At 45.2% G+C, this 20,100-nt stretch overlaps 1 protein-coding gene across 4 annotated transcripts in view; it reads left to right on the forward strand.

The window, feature by feature from the left end:
- Window positions 1-20,100, forward strand: part of zfhx3b (zinc finger homeobox 3b) — a 137,760-nt gene that overhangs the window by 38,919 nt on the left and 78,741 nt on the right. For 3 of the 4 annotated variants that reach the window (XM_085401986.1, XM_085401993.1, XM_085402001.1), the window contains exons 2-4: window positions 10,288-12,801; window positions 12,918-13,497; window positions 15,992-16,488. In XM_085401986.1, coding sequence (XP_085258112.1) covers window positions 10,303-12,801; window positions 12,918-13,497; window positions 15,992-16,488 — 3,576 coding nt within the window. In that variant the 5' untranslated portion in view covers window positions 10,288-10,302. The remainder of the gene's footprint in view (window positions 1-10,287; window positions 12,802-12,917; window positions 13,498-15,991; window positions 16,489-20,100) is intronic. The other variant, XM_085402009.1, reaches the window with a different exon arrangement.

Genomic DNA, 20,100 nt, shown 5'->3' on the forward strand with positions numbered 1-20,100 from the left:
CTGCATGCTTTGCCTTCAAAGTAACACCAGCCTGATGTCCCTTAGACTAGATCCCAGAGCTGCCAGGTTGTTCTAGGGGGCTAGATCCCTTTTCTCCTCTCTCAGTCAACAGAGGCTCAGTATGCTGATCAGTGTCAGCTCTCCTTAATGGATGCAGAAGTAGTGGTAATGACAACTCCCTGTCCGCCCCAATCCCTCCAATCCCTCAGGTTTTAGATGGCAGGGTAAAAGAGCAGAGCTGAGTGGGTTGGAAGGTGTGTGTATGCGTGCACATGTGCCTATGTATACGTTTATGTGTGCGTCTGTGTGTGTGGGAAGGTTCATATTAAGCCACAGCACATGGTGGATGAACATTTACATAAAGCCCCACAATTGTGATAATAAACCATTTTATCATTGGGTCCCAATCAATAATGTGGCTTCTTAAGGTTTAATATTTCAATGGTATTGATCACTTTAACAAGTCTGTTTGTGGTTTCCTTAGTTGAAAGCTGCAAGAAGGTGTGTCTTCACACATTTGTGCATACTGTATGTGGACCACATCTCTGTATAGCACCATGCAATGACAGATAACATTTCCACCGCTGAAGAATGGCACTGATAAAGTATTTTACAGTTTGCTCAGCCTTGCAGTCTATTCACAACATTTAGTTGTGCTCACTGGTTCTCTTAGCTTCTACTACCCTAATCCTGGTACCGTAGAACAAATGAAATGGAGTGAGTGCACACAGAAGCTTTGAAAGCACTGTAGTTTGCAGATTTCACTTCCATCCTCTCTTTAGAGACCGTCTGCTTCCCGCAGATATAAATAGGGGAAGATTTGATAATTAGTAGAAATGAAGGTCCGGGGGCTCAAAGACTTTGATCAGCACATTTCCCCCTTGTCCCTGACCTTTCAGTGGACACGTGTCTTTAGCTCTCTCGCTTTCTCCCTCTCTCTTTCTCTCTGTTGTGCTAAACTGCAGGAAACGCAGTTGTACATCTGCAAATATCTATCTGGGGCATTCCTTTTTTTTTTTTAACTTGCATCGTCCCCAATCTGATCAGCGTGTACTTCTCTGATTGATTAAACCCTGAAAGACCACTGCACAAAGTGTTATCTGTCCTTTCAGCTTTTCTGCATTCCACACTATGGGAAAGTCAGATCGGCGTGCCAAAGTATGTGAGGTTGCATTTCAGACTGTTACAAATCATTCAATATCCATGTCTGTTAGTCTAAAATTGAGCAGAAATGGATAATGTATATCAAACTTATCAGATAACTGTTTGGAAGATACAGCTGCAGAGTTTCACTCTGTCTCATTCTCACAGTCTTGCGATTTTAAAGACACCCTATTGCTCTGCGCACTGGGTTGCCTGGGGGTGAACATTAGTTTGTGCCCAATAGCCCTTCTCTTATTATACATCAATATCTTAATTCCAAGGATAATTTATGCGCTTATAAATTACAAAGCTTTCTTAACAAACCACGTGGGACATAACAGGAAAATAATGCAGTGCAGCCTTTCAAAATGAAGAATGATTTTGTTGCCGTAGGAAGTAGTTGCTTTTGCAGTAATTATAATATTTCCCGTTCACTCTGTGGACTTAATGGCTGTTGTATTATTTGCATCACCTTGTCGTCTAAAATTCCAATGTACCTTGCCACTTTTTCTATCCCCCCCAAAAAAGAAAAATACTAAAATGTTTCTAACGCCATGAAAATTTTATCTACCGTTGCTTTCTCTTCCCTTGCACAGAGGTTTGAATGAAATGATTCTTATACATTTGTACTCCGAGTGCACCAGAGAAGCTCCCCTCCCCATGCTGGTTGCTAATTGGTGGGAGACTGGGAGCTTCCTGCTGTGTGTTCGCTGCTTCTTTGCTTTGCCACCCCACCAGGTCTTTCACTATCGCTCTGCAGAACCCAGTAATTAACCCACAGCTAATTAACTACTTCTAATTACACCAGCATGCTGTTTCTATCACACCCTCCAAAACTGAGGAAACACTCTAGTGCCATGTGTAAATCCCCACTGAGGGGTTTTGGAATTTAGCTGAGCTCAAGTCTGATCATTTAATCAGACTGCCCTGTGTATGATCAACATACCGTTCTGTCCTGTGATTTGTCTTAAATAACTTTTCTTCCGCTCTGCAACATGGAATGGATTAGCACGATTTGATGGTGTTGCATAAAGGGTAAAATCATTTTCAAGGTTCTATTTCAGGTCTATTAACAAAGGAGGCAATTGATACTACAAACAAATCAATTTTGCCTTCACTGGCCAGTTTTGCTAGTGCAAAATGATTACTAAAATTGAGTACTGTGAAACTAAAACAATCAGCACATCACCTCCTGGGTATTTGAGTTTGCTCATATTGTAATCAGCAAGGATTATTTTGGCTGTAACTTATACGTTTGTTCCAGCATTAGATTAACGCATAAAGTACACAAAAAGAACCACAGTAATAAAATCTGTGAGTTGTAAGCCTTGTCTAGCTGCATGCGTGACAGATCTACATGCCTCAGTTCTGCTGCCTTTGAGAAATACCTCCCAGACAGGCCAGTGATCAGCCTCCCTTACTCTCACACACTGATGTAAACACACAGCACTGTTCTTCCCTGCCTTAGACTCAGCACAGCCATGGCTATTTCTGTTAGACAGACTGATAGCTCCTACTGAAGATCATTGATTTTACGGGAAGCCCTGTTTACAGGCCGAGTGCCATCGACCTGAGGTGACTTTTTGCCTCCTGCAGTTGGAGCAGTACTGGAGCACCTTTATGTCTGCATTAGCACAGGAGTAGACTGAATATTTACAGCACATAATAAATTACTGTGTTTCATTGTTAATTGTTGCTAATTGAGTTAAAGTGATGGGGATCAAGGAAACCAAGACTTCACCTCCACAGAGTTAACAACAAGTATTGACTGTTGATGTTCACAGTGACAGAAAGTAATCTTGGATTTTTTTTTTTAATAAAGAATGACTAAAGTATAAGAGGTATATTTATGTATTTGTTTATATTTAATGATGATTGGATCTTCTTGCTATGACAGTGTTAACCACTGCACCACAATGCTGCTCTACTGATAATGCCATGTATTTATTTCTTCTTGGTACCATGCAGTTAAGCTTCCTGTGACACCATATCAGTCATAAACTCACATCTGTTAGGATGCCTGGGTCGTTGACCCAGGGTTTTTGAGTTTACGATATTATTTATACTGTCTAGTTTTTGGTTTTTTTGAGTTCTGTCTTATGGCTTATGTCTCTGTCTTCTTTAGTTGCTCTGTCTCCCCTATCACCTGCATCCCCTTGTCTAGTTCGCGTCTATGTGTATCTTAAGTTCCTATATCCCCTTGTTCAGTCAGTGTTTGTGTCTGCCCTGTTCACACGTCTCTGTTCCCTTTGTAGTGCCTGCATATGAGTCTGTGTCTTTGTTCAGTCTGTGTTATGTGTTTCCTGTTTTACTTTGAAAGTCCATGTCTGATGTTAATGTGTCGGGTTTTGCTTCCTCTTGTCTCGTTAGGCCTGATTTGCCCCAGCTGTGTTTCCCTCCTGTTACCCATTCCCTGATTGCTCCCTCTGTGTATTTAAGCCCAGTGTTTCTCTGTGTCTGTGTTGCGATCTACCGTTTTCTTAGCTGTGTGTTCTGTCATTTCTCTAGTTTAAGTTTGTGTTGAGTTTTTTTTTAGTTTTGTTATATTTTGAGTATTAAATTAAAGCCTTTTTTGAGTTCACGTCTGTCTCCGGAGTCTGCACCTTGGGTCCTATTCCTGCCTGCACACAGCCACACCTAACAGAAGATCGCGACCAGAACATGGACCCTGCAGACTCCTTTTTCTTTGAGTTCAACGGCGAGATGGAGCGGCTGGTGCGCCTGCTCGACCGCATCGCCCAGTCCCCGGATTTAAGGACCATGGCAGTGGGGCTGAGCGCGGTGGAGGCCATCATTCGGCATAATCCCCGGCTTAGCCAGTTTGCTAGAGACACTGAGTTGGGGAACACCATTACTGCCTGGAGAGAGCAAGTCAGGGCTAGTGAGCTTGCTCTCTCCCTCACTACATCTTCCCCACCGCTGCCGCAGGACAACGCACACTCTGCTTCATCGCCACTGCAGGCTTCCTCCCCTTCCTCACGCCAGCTGGGACCTTGTTCGCCTGTCCGTTCGCCTGCCTTTTTCCTGGCGGCTGTGTGGTCGGAGGATGAGGAGGAGGTCTCCGTTTCTCCACTGGTTCCTGTTCCCTCGTCTAAAAGGAAGCGACGCCACCGTCGCTCCTCTCCTCGGTCATCCGTTCAGCCACCTGTCTCTGCTGGAGGGTCCGAGGAACCGCTTCAGCCACCTGTCTCCGCTGGAGGGTCCGAGGAACCGCTTCAGCCACCTGTCTCCGCTGGAGGGTCCGAGGGGCCCGTTCAGCCACCTGTCTCCGCTGGAGGGTCCGAGGGGCCCGTTCAGCCTCCTGTCTCCGCTGGAGGGTCCGAGGGGCCCGTTCAGCCTCCTGTCTCCGCTGGAGGGTCCGAGGAACCGCTTCAGCCACCTGTCTCCGCTGGAGGGTCCGAGGAACCGCTTCAGCCACCTGTCTCCGCTGGAGGGTCCGAGGAACCGCTTCAGCCACCTGTCTCCGCTGGAGGGTCCGAGGAATCACTTCAGCCACCTGTCTCCGCTGGAGGGTCCGAGGAATCGCTTCAGCCGTCTCTTCCTGCTGGAGGGCCTGAGGAGCCCGTCCAGCTGCCATTAGCCTCTGCCTCTGCTACGCCTGGTCCAGCCTCTGCCTCAGCCTGTGCTACGCCTGGTCCGGCTTCTGCCTCAGCCTGTGCTACGCCTGGTCCGGCTTCTGCCTCAGCCTGTGCTACGCCTGGTCCGGCTTCTGCCTCAGCCTGTGCTACGCCTGGTCCGGCTTCTGCCTCAGCCTGTGCTACGCCTGGTCCGGCTTCTGCCTCAGCCTGTGCTACGCCTGGTCCGGCTTCTGCCTCAGCCTGTGCTACGCCTGGTCCGGCTTCGGCCTCTGCAGCTCCGCCTGGTCCAGTCTCCGAGTGTTCAGCTTCGTCTGCTCCTGAGGTCTCCATGCTGTCTGTTCCTGCACGTCCTGTCCGGCCTGCTCGTCCTGCACGTCCTGTCCGGCCGATGACTGGACGTCATTGCCGTCATGGACAGCCCCCTGAATTACGCCGCCGTCGGTGCCTCCCGCCCGGCCGGCCTCCTGACCTGCTCCGCCGCCGTCGGTGCCTCCCGGCCGGCCGGCCTCCTGAACTGTTTTCTGGGCTCTTGGACCATCAGCCTCCGGGCCGCCCCCCTGACCTACCCGGGTTTGGACTGTTGTGCCGTCAGCCTCCGGGCCGGCCCCCTGAACTTTTTTGAGACTATTGCCTGGGCCTCTGCGCTTTTCGTGAGCTCTTTTGTTTGTTTGCTTTTGGACTTTGCCTGGGCCTTGGTGCTGTTGTTTTGGACTTTGTTCCTGTTTTTTTTGTTCTGTTGCTTTCCGGGCTCCAGTGTTTGCATTTTTTTTTTTTTTGTTTTGTTGTTTCTGGCTCCTTGTTTGGTTTGTTTCGGGCCCTCCATCCTGTTTCCCCCGCCGCCCACCCTGGTTGGGTTGTTTTTGTTTTTTTTTGATTTTGATGTTTTGGTTTGGGCTGTCTGGAAGCCAGCCCTTGAGGGGGGGGTACTGTTAGGATGCCTGGGTCGTTGACCCAGGGTTTTTGAGTTTACGATATTATTTATACTGTCTAGTTTTTGGTTTCTTTGAGTTCTGTCTTATGGCTTATGTCTCTGTCTTCTTTAGTTGCTCTGTCTCCCCTATCACCTGCATCCCCTTGTCTAGTTCGCGTCTATGTGTATCTTAAGTTCCTATATCCCCGTGTTCAGTCAGTGTTTGTGTCTGCCCTGTTCCCACGTCTCTGTTCCCTTTGTAGTGCCTGCATATGAGTCTGTGTCTTTGTTCAGTCTGTGTTATGTGTTTCCTGTTTTACTTTGAAAGTCCATGTCTGATGTTAATGTGTCTGGTTTTGCTTCCTCTTGTCTCGTTAGGCCTGATTTGCCCCAGCTGTGTTTCCCTCCTGTTACCCATTCCCTGATTGCTCCCTCTGTGTATTTAAGCCCAGTGTTTCTCTGTGTCTGTGTCGCGATCTACCGTTTTCTTAGCTGTGTGTTCTGTCATTTCTCTAGTTTAAGTTTGTGTTGAGTTTTTTTTTTTTTTTAGTTTTGTTATATTTTGAGTATTAAATTAAAGCCTTTTTTGAGTTCACGTCTGTCTCCGGAGTCTGCACCTTGGGTCCTATTCCTGCCTGCACACAGCCACACCTAACAACATCTTGCCTTAGTGGAGTATAAGGTCTTTATATGGAAGCAAACCTGCAGTTAAAAAAACAAAATAGGAAAAAGGGGGAAGAGGAAAAAGAAAAAACACTTGTGAAGTTTTAAAAATATCAGTTCAGTCACTAAAATATAAGGGCCTTAAAACCAGACTTAAAGCCATACCAGGCATTAAAGTAGACATATGTTAAAAAGTGCAATGCATGCATGCCTTTATTGGTGATTAATTGAAACAAGCTTACAAGATAAACCCATGCGCCGCTCTGCCTGAGGACTACAATGGTTTCCCCATCAATGAGCATGTCCCTAGTGCAACATAAAAAGCCTTCCCTTGCTTTATCAATAAGAACCTTTCCTTCCCACATCTTCCTGTAACTTGCTTAGCGTTCATGCCATTGATTTTCCAATAACCGCCCCTTACCCTGCGGTGGCTAGCCAGGCTCTGTGATGGCGCAGAGACAAGACACAGACAAGGAACATCACTGATGCATGTTTGAAAATCACAACTGGTGTATTGTGTGGGGTCTTTCTTGGCAGGTTAACAAACTTGTGTGCCCTCACAACTCGTGAGTATGCGTATGTGCAGTAAGAGTAAGGGCACCCCTAAGTAGCAGTATTTACAGTTTGGATAGAGTCTGAGCTAATTCCCCAGGAAACCCTAGAGACCAGGGTCTTCTGAAGGCAAGACCAGGCCTTTGGGCAGGTGATCAGGCATGCTTATAATCAGATGCTTCTTTAGCCTTTAATTCCTGCCTCAGTTGGCCAGTAAATCCCACCTAATGAAAGGACCCATATCTTAAAACTTCTCATTTTGCATCCCTACAAAATGACATCCAGACCCACTCTCTGACATTGTTCATTAAAACCAAGGCCTTTTCACAAGGTTCAGTCTTATCTGCTTTGTGGTTGGGAGGGGGTCGAGCATAACCTTTTTTTTTTTTTTTTTTTTCGCCACAGAGAAAATAGAAGAGCAAGGAGACTCTGGCATAAAGTCTTTGATGGAAGGTGGCAGTAGGGGGTGAATGCTGCAGTTAGGATCTGTGCATCATCATGCTTTCCCTGAGATCAGCTCAGGAATCCAGCCTTTTCTTCCCTGTGATTATCTCTTATTGTCAACTAAGGCTTGTTTTGGCTGCGCACAGCCTGCTTATTGTCAACTCAGTGGACCCATATTCAGAATTAAAAGGCAAAACAGGGGCAGACGCCATGACAGAATCACTTTTTGTAATGCCAGTATTCAAAAGGCAATTTTTTTTGTTTCTAAATATTGCAATGTATAACAGTACATAAAGGTAACTTGTAAATAATAACAGTACTAGTCATCTCTAGTGGTCTACTCCCTCATTTTTATTTGTGGTTATTAACACAATCAGCACACAAAGACACCAGCCTCCTCCACTTCCCCTCTACTTTGACCGCGTCTCTTTGTCTCCAGGACTCCTTTAGTGCCTCCTAGAGATTAAAGCTTTTCCTACTTTAAACAGGTGTCGCTGAGCCAAGCAGACCTCCTAGAGACAAACAGCATTATATCAGTTGGCCCATCTGCGACTTTCCGACTCCAGACAATCCCATTGCTCATCAGTAACCACTGCAGGTTATTGAATTACACCATCTTGATTTTAAAGGGCAATTCTGTTTTCTGTAAGCACTGGACACACCAAACTATCTCGGCGCTCCAGCACTGATCAAGAGTCATTGTTTTATCCTGTCTGTTGCTAATTGCTTGAGGAATCTTGAGCGGTAATGTGAATTGATGGGTACTGTACTCACCTTTTTTAAACCCGAGGAAAAGAGGAGACTAGAGAACTTTAGAGGTCATTGTTGGCCTTATCCCAGTCTCTTCTCCCTCAAGTCTAACCCTCTGTTTTACACACTGTTGCTTGGCTAGGGTTTCTCCCTTCTTTGGGGGATCGAGGTTTACTGATCATCTAGTTTACCAAATGAAGCATGGAAGACCATTTAGAGGGACCTCCACAAAACATGAAACACATGAAGGGTAGAGCCAGGTGGGGGGGATTTGAGCCAGGCTCTTAAAAACTAGTTGTGCATGTGGTCCTAGTGTTCCCAGGCCTGGTTGAGACAGGCAGTGGAATCTGAAGGAGGGGCCTAATAGATTACAGGAACAAAGTGTGAAAAACTCCATGTTCTGACAGGACACATGGAGATGTTTTCCTATGAGACAGTCCATTTACACGAGTCACTTTTTCTCCCCCACCCCCCATTTCATTTCGTACAGTTTATCCACTTGCTTTTAGTCTGAAGAATCACTGTCTGTTTGACATGTGGCGCGTTTTTTCTTGCATTACTCTCACTGCCCTCAGTCCATTTGTGTGAAATGGCTGTTGAGCTCATAGCCTCTTATTAATGGAGCAGATAATAAATACAGACCAGTAAGGCTAGTATCCCCTCACTCAATATGGCAGCCATCGCTAAATCATGTCTGGCTGTATAAAGCAATCATGTTAATAAGCCAGCCAGTCTAATATCTTTCATTTTATATGCAAAGTAACTTAAGGGTCACTGAGGTTAGCTTTTGTTGAATGTAAACAAAATAATCAGACAGACCATGCTAGCAGAAATTTGTGTGTATTTATGGTTCTCTATTTAATTTTACTTACTGCTCACGATTGACTCTTCATTTAGCAGACCAAATACAAAATGAGGGTCCTTTATCATGACTTTTTTGTTTTGTTTTTTGCAGTTTGAGTGCACATAGGCTGGGGAGGTCTCAGGTATGTTGCACGGGAAGCAAGCCTCATCAGACATTCATGAAGAGGCAGACAGACATTATCAATCTTTCCTCTCCTTCAGTGCTTTATATGTTAGGGTGTGGGGTAGACTCCATTCTGATCGCAGCTGAAATTTGCATCCCTAAGTAAATAAGTAAATAAATCAAGTGCAAGCGGTGAATGTGCTAATCAACCAGGACATGGCAGTGAGCTCGGTGCCGGGAAACTTTGCTCATGTAATATTCAGTACTGTTGGGTTAAAGGGCAGCCCAGAGTTATTGGTTTCAGCGCGATTGCCCCCTTTAATCAATGTTGGCTGCATCCCTTTAATAAAATTATTAGCTCAGCAGTATCTTGCGCTATCATTTTATCTCTTCTGCGCTCTAAATTGCAGCCTGCGTTGAGTCTCTCAGATGCTCGGGGCATGGCCAGCTCTCGAAAGCTCAGCTCCCATTTATTATTTCAGAGGCAGAGGATGGCTGGAGTGTTTGAAACCAGGCTAAGCGTGGAGGTTATTGGATGCAAGATCTAAACACAGCTGCAGTGAAGTCCCAAACCAGCTTATGTGTTTTGGGTTCATAGAAAATACTGACTTTTATTGCTCATGTTAGCGTCCAGACAAATCTATCTCAATAATGCACATGAATTACATTCTTCTTCTATGTACACCACTGGAGGTGGAGTGGTAACAGTATTACTGTTAAGAATTTCTTTCTTTTTTTAGATACAGTTTTCCCTTTTTTTTTTCTTCTAGTTATGTAAATGTACGACATGCTGATGGGTGGCTTCTCAATGTCTAATTATCTCACAAGGAATCTATTTGATCCATTAAGTTAGACTGTTGCTGCCTTTTTTCTGACTGCAAGTTAATTAAAAACGGATGTAGGATTTGCAGAATATAAGATTAGGGGTGTTGTTTGGAAGGTGAAGATAAAAGATGGTACCTTTGTGATATGGCAGGAAGATGAATCGTGGAAGTCTTATTAGTGCTTGTCTCAGGTATTGTGTTTAAGTGCCTAATCTAGCGTAATGAGCATGGTGTCATTTTTCCAATTATATCTCAGACTTTTGTCTCTTACGATACATCGCCATACATTCGCTTGTTTTTTTCTTTCAAACCTTTTTTTCCCCATTGTCTTCCTTTCATATTTATAAGTCTGATCTTTCCCTAATTTACATAGCAAATAAATTATGTGCTGTTTGTGTGCTTACTGTCCCAAATACAACTTTAACCTCTTATCGTAATCATTTTGTGTCTCTGCAGGCCTGGATGCGATGAATGCCTCATGTAGGCATCAGCATGGACAGCTGTGAGTCTCCCGTGGTTTCTGGGACAGACGATGGGCTCGGCTCCTCCCAGCAGCAGCAACCACCTCAGCCCTGGAACGATCACAATAGCTCACAGGTCACCTGCACCAACCAGGCACCTTCCCTGGACCCGCTGTCTCTCTCTGGTCCCTACCCCTCTCAGTCCCAAAACTCTATTGCACCTCATGACAGGGTAAGAGAACTACAGTCTCAGCAGCAGCAGCAGCCAAAGCAGACATCACCCCGGACCCACCGTGATAGCTCTGCCACAGGCCAGCTGCATCCCAGAGGAGAGGGTCTTGACGAAGAAGACCAAGAGGGAGTGAGCTGTGGAGAAGAGGAAGAATCTGAGGACTTAGATGAAATGGAGATTGACAACTGTTTCCCTAGTCTTCAACCTTTTCCTGGGATGCCAATAGCTTCAGGGGGAGGAGGTATGCCCACTCTTCTGCGACATCAGCCCACACAACAACAGGGACCACCTGAGAGTGGGAGTGAGGAAGGGGAGGAGGAAGAGGAAGAGGAGAGTAGTGATGTGGAGAACCTGGCTGGAGAGATAGTCTACCAACCAGATGGCTCAGCCTACATTGTGGAGAGCCTCAGTCAGTTGATCCAAAGTAGTGGAGGCATGGTACCCGGCCTGCTTCCTACAAACTCTCTCTCGAGTGGGGGGAAACCAGGGGAACCTGCTGGGACTTCGTCCTCAGTTTACCCACAGATCATCAACACGTTCCACATAGCCTCGTCCTTTGGAAAGTGGTTTGGTAATTCAGACCAAGGTTTCCCCAATACCTCAACAATGGCAGGCCTTAGCCCTGTCCTGCACAGTTTCCGTGTCTTCGATGTGCGGCACAAAAGCAACAAGGATTACCTGAACAGCGATGGGTCTGCCAAGAAGTCCTGTGTATCCAAAGATGTTCCCAACAATGTGGATTTCTCCAAATTTGATGGGCTAGCCCTATATGGCAAGGGTAAGCCCATTCTCATGTGTTTTCTCTGCAAGCTGTCCTTCGGCTATGCCCGTTCCTTTGCCACTCATGCTGTCCACGATCACCGCATGACACTGTGTGAAGATGAGCGGCGGCTGTTAGGAGATAAGCATGCATCTGCCATTATCCAGGGCATTGGGAAGGACAAAGAGCCCCTCATAAGTTTCCTGGAACCAAAAAATAAGAGCACTCCTCTGCCATCTACGCTGCTCCCTCTTAACTCTGGACAGAGCTTCTATGGCACATTTAGTGGTGTCCATCTAGAGCCTGGAAGCAGCAGTGGGGGCAGTGAGACCCTCCTGAACAAAGACTCTGACTCTGGCCTCCAGCAACAGCAGCAGCAACAAACCCCATTAGGCTCAGTGCTTTCTCTTGGAGGGCTGAGCATTCCCAAAGCGCCCACTCTTACCTCATCCCCAGGCTCTGCCAAAGACTCCAGTGCCCTGCCCAAACAGGGAGGGAGAACAGAGGAGCCTGCTGGGAAAGAGTTGGCTTGCAAGGGAGAAGATGGGAACACTAAGGGACATGAAAGCAAGGCACACTTATCCAGCCAGACCGGGGGCTCTGAGGAGGACGAGGAACTGTTATTAGGGGCAGAGGAAGATGAGGCAGAAAGCACTGCAATGGCCTGTGGTGGTAACAGTAGCAGCGGTGGGGGTGAAGCGGGGGAACCAGCTGTCTCAAACCAAAGCATTTCCAAATCTCCTTTATTAATGCCTAGTAGCACTCTCCAGCCTTCTCCCTGCACCTCTGCAGTCAGTTCCACACTTAACAGCAAAGCCCTTGCTTCCATTTCCTCCTCTGTCAAGGAAGAGGGTTCAACTGCAGATGGTGGAGGGAGGACCTCAGAGCTCCCTCTGAGCTTTAACTGCCAGGGACCTACTGTTCCCATGGCACTGGTGACAGCTGCCGTCAGAAGGAGCGAGGATGAAACTTCTGGCACTTCCTCCTCGCCTCTGTCCACCAATGCTGCTCCTGATGAAAGTGCCAATCGAGATAGTGCCACAGCTCCAGAACCAAATGATTGCCCTGCAGAGGGAGAGGAGGAAAATGGAGCCCTTCTGCATCATCACCACGTGCACCACCATCATCATCACCTCCACCCTTCATCTCATGGCCACTCGCACCCCCTCCCAGGGGGTTCCTGTGACATAACAGGAATGGGTGAGTGTTCACAGAACCATGGGCCCAGTGGCAGTGGAGTTAGTGGGGTCGAATGCCCTAAATGTGACACTGTTCTGGGTTCCTCACGTTCTTTGGGTGGTCACATGACCATGATGCATTCACGCAATTCATGCAAGACACTCAAGTGTCCCAAATGCAACTGGCATTACAAGTACCAGCAGACTCTGGAGGCCCACATGAAAGAGAAGCACCCAGACTCTGGAGGCTCTTGCGTATACTGCAGCAGTGGTCAGAGCCACCCTCGTCTGGCTCGTGGAGAAAGCTATACCTGTGGATACAAGCCCTTCCGGTGTGAGGTATGTAGATAACTTTTTGTTGATTTAGGTGCATTTTATATAGCAGCTAAGGATATTAAATTTGTATCTGTATCATTTTATCACAGTTTAAGAAAAACGGATCTTGTATTTCGTAGGTGTGTAACTACTCCACCACCACAAAGGGGAACTTAAGCATCCATATGCAGTCAGACAAGCACCTGAACAATATGCAGACACTGCAGAATGGAGGCTCCATTGGGTCTGCACAGGACCAGGTGTTTGGACATACACCAGGAGGAGTGGTGGCTGTCCCGTCAGTCACCCAGGCCAGTAGCCATCACCCTCCCCACCACCATCCTTCACAATCCTCCACTCACATGTCCGGACCTTGTGGGGTCCCCTCCCCAACCAAGCCGAAGAGCAAACCTTCTTGGAGGTGTGAGGTGTGTGACTACGAGACCAATGTGGCGCGGAACCTTCGTATTCACATGACTAGTGAAAAGCACATGCACAACATGATGCTGCTCCAGCAGAATGTGACTCAGATGCAGCACGGGCGACTTGGCTTGGGTGCTATGCCTTCGCCCTCTGAGGCTGAGCTCTACCAGTATTACCTGACGCAGAACATGAGCCTTCCACCAAGCCTCAAGATAGACCCAGCTGGAGCTGAGGCCCAGTTCCTGATGGGGAGCTTTCACCTAGATCCGAACATGGCTGCCTTGGCTCCTGCACTTGGTATGTCCCATTTGGTTCTCAAAAGCATTTCCCCACAAAAAAGAAAAAACAATAACTAGACCTTTTAGCTGAACTCTATCTTGATTCCTAATTTATTCATTTACACGAACACAAGACAATAATGCAAAATTTTATCAAATGAAAAACAAACCAAAGCGATAAGCTGCAATACAATATGCTGTACTCCGGCATATCACGGATTTGTACTTAGGCAGCTGCTTTGTTCTCATGCCATAAGATATGTGTTTACCAGCAATGGTAGAATGTTCTAGTGCACAAGGCCAGCATAACATTTTTTTTCTTATAATAAATGTCCCAGGCAGCATACAGAAAGCAAAAGATTATTTATTTCCCTACTCATGCAATCTTTTACAGGGCACTCAAATGACAGTGTGTTGATATGATTTAGCAGAATTTTGAAGCTCACTGTGTGATATCCATACAAGGTGATTTAGAAGGCCAAACATGTATAATCTATGCTTTTCCCCCTCCTTTCCACACAGTCAACCAGCCTTAGCTTTTTACTTTCAAACTGCTGCTGAACTTCACCGCTGGAGTTCTCCGTTTCTTCCAAGTCAGTAATTTCAGCTATAAATTTAATCTTGGTCAAAGAAGGGAGGTTAGAGGCCTCAGCAAGGGTAATTCAGCAGCATAGCAAAGTGTTTGTAGGACCAGTTACAACCACACAGTTTGTACAGACTTGTTTCAACTGTCACCAGTTTGAAGACACAAACAAGAATTTATTGCTGTGACTAATTTTTTTTCCCTCTTCTGCCATCTGGTTCATTTTCCTGTGAGGTGAGTAGTAATAAGCATATTGCAAGAGAGGCAATAATTACACAGTCTGGGCCCATAAACTGCAGTAGTGTTATCCATGGTCACACTTTAAGGAACTCTTAACGCTATCATACACAAACACTCTGATATTAACGGTACCACCATATAATACATAAGGCTCAGTACGAGATCCCTAAACAAACAGACACAGAGGTGCACTTTTTATGCTCTCATTCTGGATTTCTTTTTCTTTTTTTTACTGTAGGGTGTATTTCTAAAGAGGTACAATTTATGGCAAGTGCTGACCTCAGGTTATATCAGCTTCTTTCTTATCCTCGCTCCCAAAACTCAGGACTACAGCCCTGATAAAGACAATACGAGATCAAGAGCAGGAGTTAAAGAGAGGTGCAACTTTTACTTCTCTGTCCTGAAATATGGTTACAGCACACCGTGGAGCAATACAGCTGTCAAGTCAGATGGTTATATACCTAAAACATTTGTCTTGAAAACAGTCTGATCAAATGGAAAGATTCAGTCTTTTACCTTTTTTTCTTTTCAAGAATCCCCTAGCACAAAAAAAAAGGATGGCCTAATATACAGAGGTTCACATTAAAATAGTTTGAATATAAAGCAGCCTATATTAAACAAAAGCTTGGTCTGATGACATGCAATCAAAATTTAGCTGTGGACAAGGGGTCTATGGTAAATAATGAAATCTTAATAGTAACAGACAATGAGAGAAAAGGGAAGTGCAAGAGGGAAAAAGCTGGTAGGTACAGTATAATGACATATGTGTGCATCTGTGGTTTTGTATGATTGAGCATAAAGAGCCATGACTGGTGAGCTGGGTCTGTGAGTGATTTCACAGGGCTTCTCAAAGGTCTCCCTCTCCTGGCTATAAAAACTCAGGTAATGGAGAAAAGTCCAAGAACAGGCTGCATACTGCAGCAATAAATAAAAAGAAGCTGCTGGAATTAATTTAGTGTAAAGCCAGGCAGGGTCAAGCCTGCATGCTCAGTCTGGCCAGTGAAAGATTAAAGATCAGCAAGCAAAGGCAAAAACACCGGCTCTTACCTCGTTTTTTTAGCATTCATTTTTTTCCCCAGACTCTACAGACATCAATTATGTGGTCGGTGTCATAAGATATGTGCTTGCAGTTTTTTGTGTTTTTTCCCCCTCTGCTCTATGGTTCGACTCAGTACCAAGCAGACTTAATCTGTTAGGTGTTAGAGGTAATCTGAAGAGAAAGGTGGAAAATAATCCAAGGAAAGTAGTGTAAATTAAAAAGAATAAAAAGCATCATTGTGTGAACAAGGGGAGTGGGGTTGATTCATGGTATTTTGAGCTTGGAAAGTCTTTACTGTAATTAGAAAACACGTTGCTTTTTTCTGTTGACCTTTAGAGTTGATTTACAGGCAGGAGATGAAAGAGCATCAGCCCAAACAGTGAAAATGTGCATGTTCATTTTCTGGCATTGGAAGGCTTTTGTAGAAATGTCCAGGCGCTCTTGTTTCCTAGCTCAGAGCTATTTGTTGGCTAGAGACAAAAAAAATGAGCATTATCCTTCACATAATATCATACCTACCAGACACATTCTTTTAAGCATGTATTTACTTGAAATAGCCATCTAGACTGTATGCTTTGAATAGGTCTCAGCTGATGATACTGTTCTCTTCTCTTTGTTTTGTTTTCTCTTCGTGTGTTTGCTTTGTTCTAGTAGGTGGGGAAATCCCTATGGATGTGCGGCTAGGTGGTGGGCAGTTGGTGTCCGAAGAACTGATGACCCTGGGAGAAAGTTTATCGCAGACTATAGATCCCTCTCTCAAGCTCTTTCAGTGCGCTGTGTGCAACCGCTTCACCACTGATAACCTGGATGTGCTTGGCATGCATATGGGAGCTGAACGGAGCCTGCCGGAGGAGGAGTGGCGTGCCGTTGTTGGAGACTCGCATCAGTGCAAGTTGTGCCACTACACTACTCAGCTCAAGGCCAACTTCCAGCTGCACTGCAAAACAGACAAGCATGTGCAAAAGTACCAGCTTGTGGCCCACATCAAAGAAGGGGGCAAAGGCAACGAATGGCGCCTGAAATGTGTGGCCATAGGCAATCCGGTGCACCTAAAGTGCAATGCCTGCGACTACTACACTAATAGCCTGGAGAAGCTGAGGATGCACACTGTCAATTCCCGCCATGAGGCTAGCCTTAAACTGTACAAGGTCAGTGATCCACAAGTTTGTTTTTTATTTTTATTTTTTTATCAAACCCATTATTCAGCCTTGTCCTGTTCATGCAACACAGCTGCCGATTTACAATTCTGTCATTAATGCATCATTTGAAGTGTTTTAATACAGACTCATTGTCACATTTGACATTATTTTTAGTCTTTGAACCTCAGAACTTTGTTTTGCTAAAAATGCAAAACAAATCTTAAAAACGAATCCCCGTTAAAGCAATGCTTCTCTGCAACATACAGTACATGTTTTAGCTTTGCACCGCTACTCGGTGCGCTCCAGAGGCATGAATGAAAGCTTTGTCGTGTAGCTGCTGCCTTCCCAGTTGTCATATAGAAGCAGGGCCCCACTGCTGCAATGAGAAGAACATGCAGGACAGAACAGGCGTAGCTGTTTTGGAAGCTTGGGCCTGAATCACTTGGAGACGAATGAAGAAGTGTTAGGAGACAGAGGTTTGGTGCTAATACTCCTCGGAGCGGGAAAGGCTGAATTGTTCTCGACAGCCGTATTGATTTTTGCTGGACTTGGAGCTTCACCTTCTCCTCTAATCATTCCATAATAGCCAGTGGATGAACACTCTCCGAACAAATGGCCATAAATCTAACAGGCCTGATTCCACTTAGGTACCTATCCTGTGTGTCTGCGGCTTCGGCCACTCTGTGCTTAACCCAAACTGGCATAGTTGCGCACACACGCACAGATAACAAAACACATACCAACACTGACCAAACATACTTGCTATAAGCATACACTACACACACAACAGGATCCAACACAAAGCACTGAATGCTGCCTAATAGATGTCATCCTTATTTGTAATCTAGCTTCAGCATCCTTGTTTGAGTATTTAAAGAACTCAGTTGACAGTGCAATGGAGGTATTAAAAGGTATGTGTAAAATGTGCTACCTCAAGCATGGTGTTTTAACCGCATTAAAAACTAAGGTGAAGTGGTCATTTTGAACCTCTTCAAAAATCTTGTCCATTTAAAAATCATTCAGCATTATGAATGTTTGTCAGGCCGGCTGAAATGACAGCCGTGTTTCCTCCTCACAGCTTCTTTGTATTGAAGTAACAGCAAAATTTAAAAAAAAAAAAAATCAATTTCATTTTTTCTTAAAGGGGAAGGTGTGAAGCGGGGCGTCTATTGCTACTTTAAAGAGGTCAGGAGGTGTTTAGCTTGTCATTCTGTGGTTTGCTCCATGACAACAGAGATCACAGGGACATTTTTAGATTAGCGTTATAGCATTATAGTGTCATTTTCAGTTTCATATTTATATTCTTGCACTATATTAAGAATGATTTTAATTCCCTTCAGTATAATCCTTATTTATCTTAAGGGGTTTGGGTGCAGCCTCCTCTACCTTAAAGACCCTCCTTATTTTAAGCCACCTTTCTTCTGATTGGCTGCTCCTTGCAAACTCAAGGTTTACACTGCAGGAAGGCAGTGCTGCTGTGCTCATAGCCAGAGCTGGCTACTTTAGGGAACTCTTAATGCTATCATACACAAACACTCTGATATTAACATTTTAGTGTAAACACATAGTCTGTGAATTTGTCAGGTCAGTGCATGTGTTTCCCAGTCTTTGGTCCTCCTCTCTTAACCTTAGCTTCTGGACTTACTGGGCCAAATTCCAATAACAGTCTCCCATTAGAAGAAAATGGACCAGCTCTGGCTTACTTTCTCTCATGCTTACACCTTTTTGAGAAAGATCCATGTTTTGCTTTGCCGCATAGAGTATAACTTCTTCTACATCTTTGTGCTTCAACTGTAGTGCAAACCCCCCAAAAAATCTCCCCTATTTCTTTGTCTGTGCAAGTTTTAGGAGAGAAGAGACATGTCACACTGCTCTTTGGGCTGTGGGGGATTAAATATGTACAACACATCCAGGCATGATCATTTTTTATGACTTAAGCCTCTTAAGATGGCTCCATATTTCTTAAAACCAATTGATCTTCTGACTGGGAGTATGTGCATTTGTCCAGAAATTACCTGCTCTCTCAAGAGAACATAGTGGTCTTTTTAAGCTCTTCTCATCCCAGACCTTACTCCAAAACCTAAATGTTCATGAGTCAACAAGAATTAATACAGTGTTTTACAGCTCATCAATCTTTAACGGACAAGCACATGGTTTTAAGGTTTTTTCACTGTACTGGCTCCCCACTTGACAATGTCAGTTTTCTTACCATTTTGAATTTACTGTCCTGGTAGAGATACTGACAGACAGAAAACCACAGTGCCCTAAAAGCCTGTAAAACCAACTTGGTATATTATGCATGCGCAAAAAAAGAAAAAATCACCATTCATTTATGCTTCCCCAAAGAAATCTGATGCAAATAGCACCATTTTTAACCTTTTTGGGGAGAAAATAAATCATCAAGTCAGCATAAACAGGCTGTAAGATGTGGGAGATGCTTGGGACACTTCACCCAAATCAAACTGGTTTGCATTAAACAGGCCCTTTGTGTGCACAGCTCCATATAAATTGGAGCCTGTAATTACTGGAATTAAAAAGGAAGGTTTAAACTGAGGGCTAAGCTGGATGGGATAATTTGAGAGTCTGTGGTATGCGGCCCATATTAGGGCTTTCTAAAAATATCACCCCCACCACCCCATGTATTGGAATGTTCCAAAAGACCACAGAACGATCCAGCAAGTCATCCTGACCACTAGACCACCACACAGTGGGGGGTGATGCTCTTTTCCCCTGTGTGCTGTGCTCTCAGTTCAGAGATACCAATTCTGAAGTCTGTGAGTTCTGCTTCAGTCCCCTGTGCACTGAAACTAACTTATACCTTCTCTTTTTCCCATGGATCATGGGGATTTTGGTCGCTCTGATGACAGCGTGATGATCGCCCATCTGCTCACAGGATGGTCACTCCTAGAGAACCCTCCACTGGCTAATGTGATATACATACAGCTCTCCACTCAGGCCTTGGGGCTTCACTGTGTTTTAGTGTGGAGGTGAGAGACTCATCTAGCTCCAGGCCCGACTGCTTTGGCCAGACAGAAAGGGTGGGGACTAACCAGGCCAAGCCACAGGCCTCAGCTTCCAGTCAAGGGTTGGGGGAAAGGGGAGGAGCATGGGGGGTTAGCTGGCTACCTTCCTTGTCTCGGGGGCCGGTGCAATCGGCGGTAATTGAGATTGATTGGATGTTATTTTTCCTCTTGCAAATGTAGTCCATTAGCTTGGCACATGCATAATCAGTTTAGAGCGCAGTTAGCCGAATGTAATCATGTTCCTCGGTGTCTGCTAGCACAAAATCCACTCCAGATGCCGCTTGGCCATGGAAAGACGGGGGGAAAGTGCCGTCACTATCAGATGGGGAATCTTTAACCAAGCAAGTCCTGAAATCCCTTCCTCTGTTCTGCTCCTTCCCTACTGAGCACAGAGGAGTGTTAAAAAATTCAACTCCCTCTTTTCTGCCTTACACAGCCGGTCGCAGGGACTGTCCCATGCCTTACCGTTAAGAACAGGGCTTTTGATCATATGTTCTGCCCATTAACGGACAGAAAACATCTGTAACTTGTGTAGAGTTACTGCTCTTATTTTACCCCTCAGTGCAATCCAAAAGAATCAGTGAACACTGAGGAAAGA

Source organism: Rhamphochromis longiceps, linkage group LG1 (assembly GCF_057381845.1).
Source record: "Rhamphochromis longiceps isolate RC_006_pf linkage group LG1, R_longiceps_female_GT1.1, whole genome shotgun sequence".
NCBI lineage: Eukaryota > Metazoa > Chordata > Actinopteri > Cichliformes > Cichlidae > Rhamphochromis > Rhamphochromis longiceps.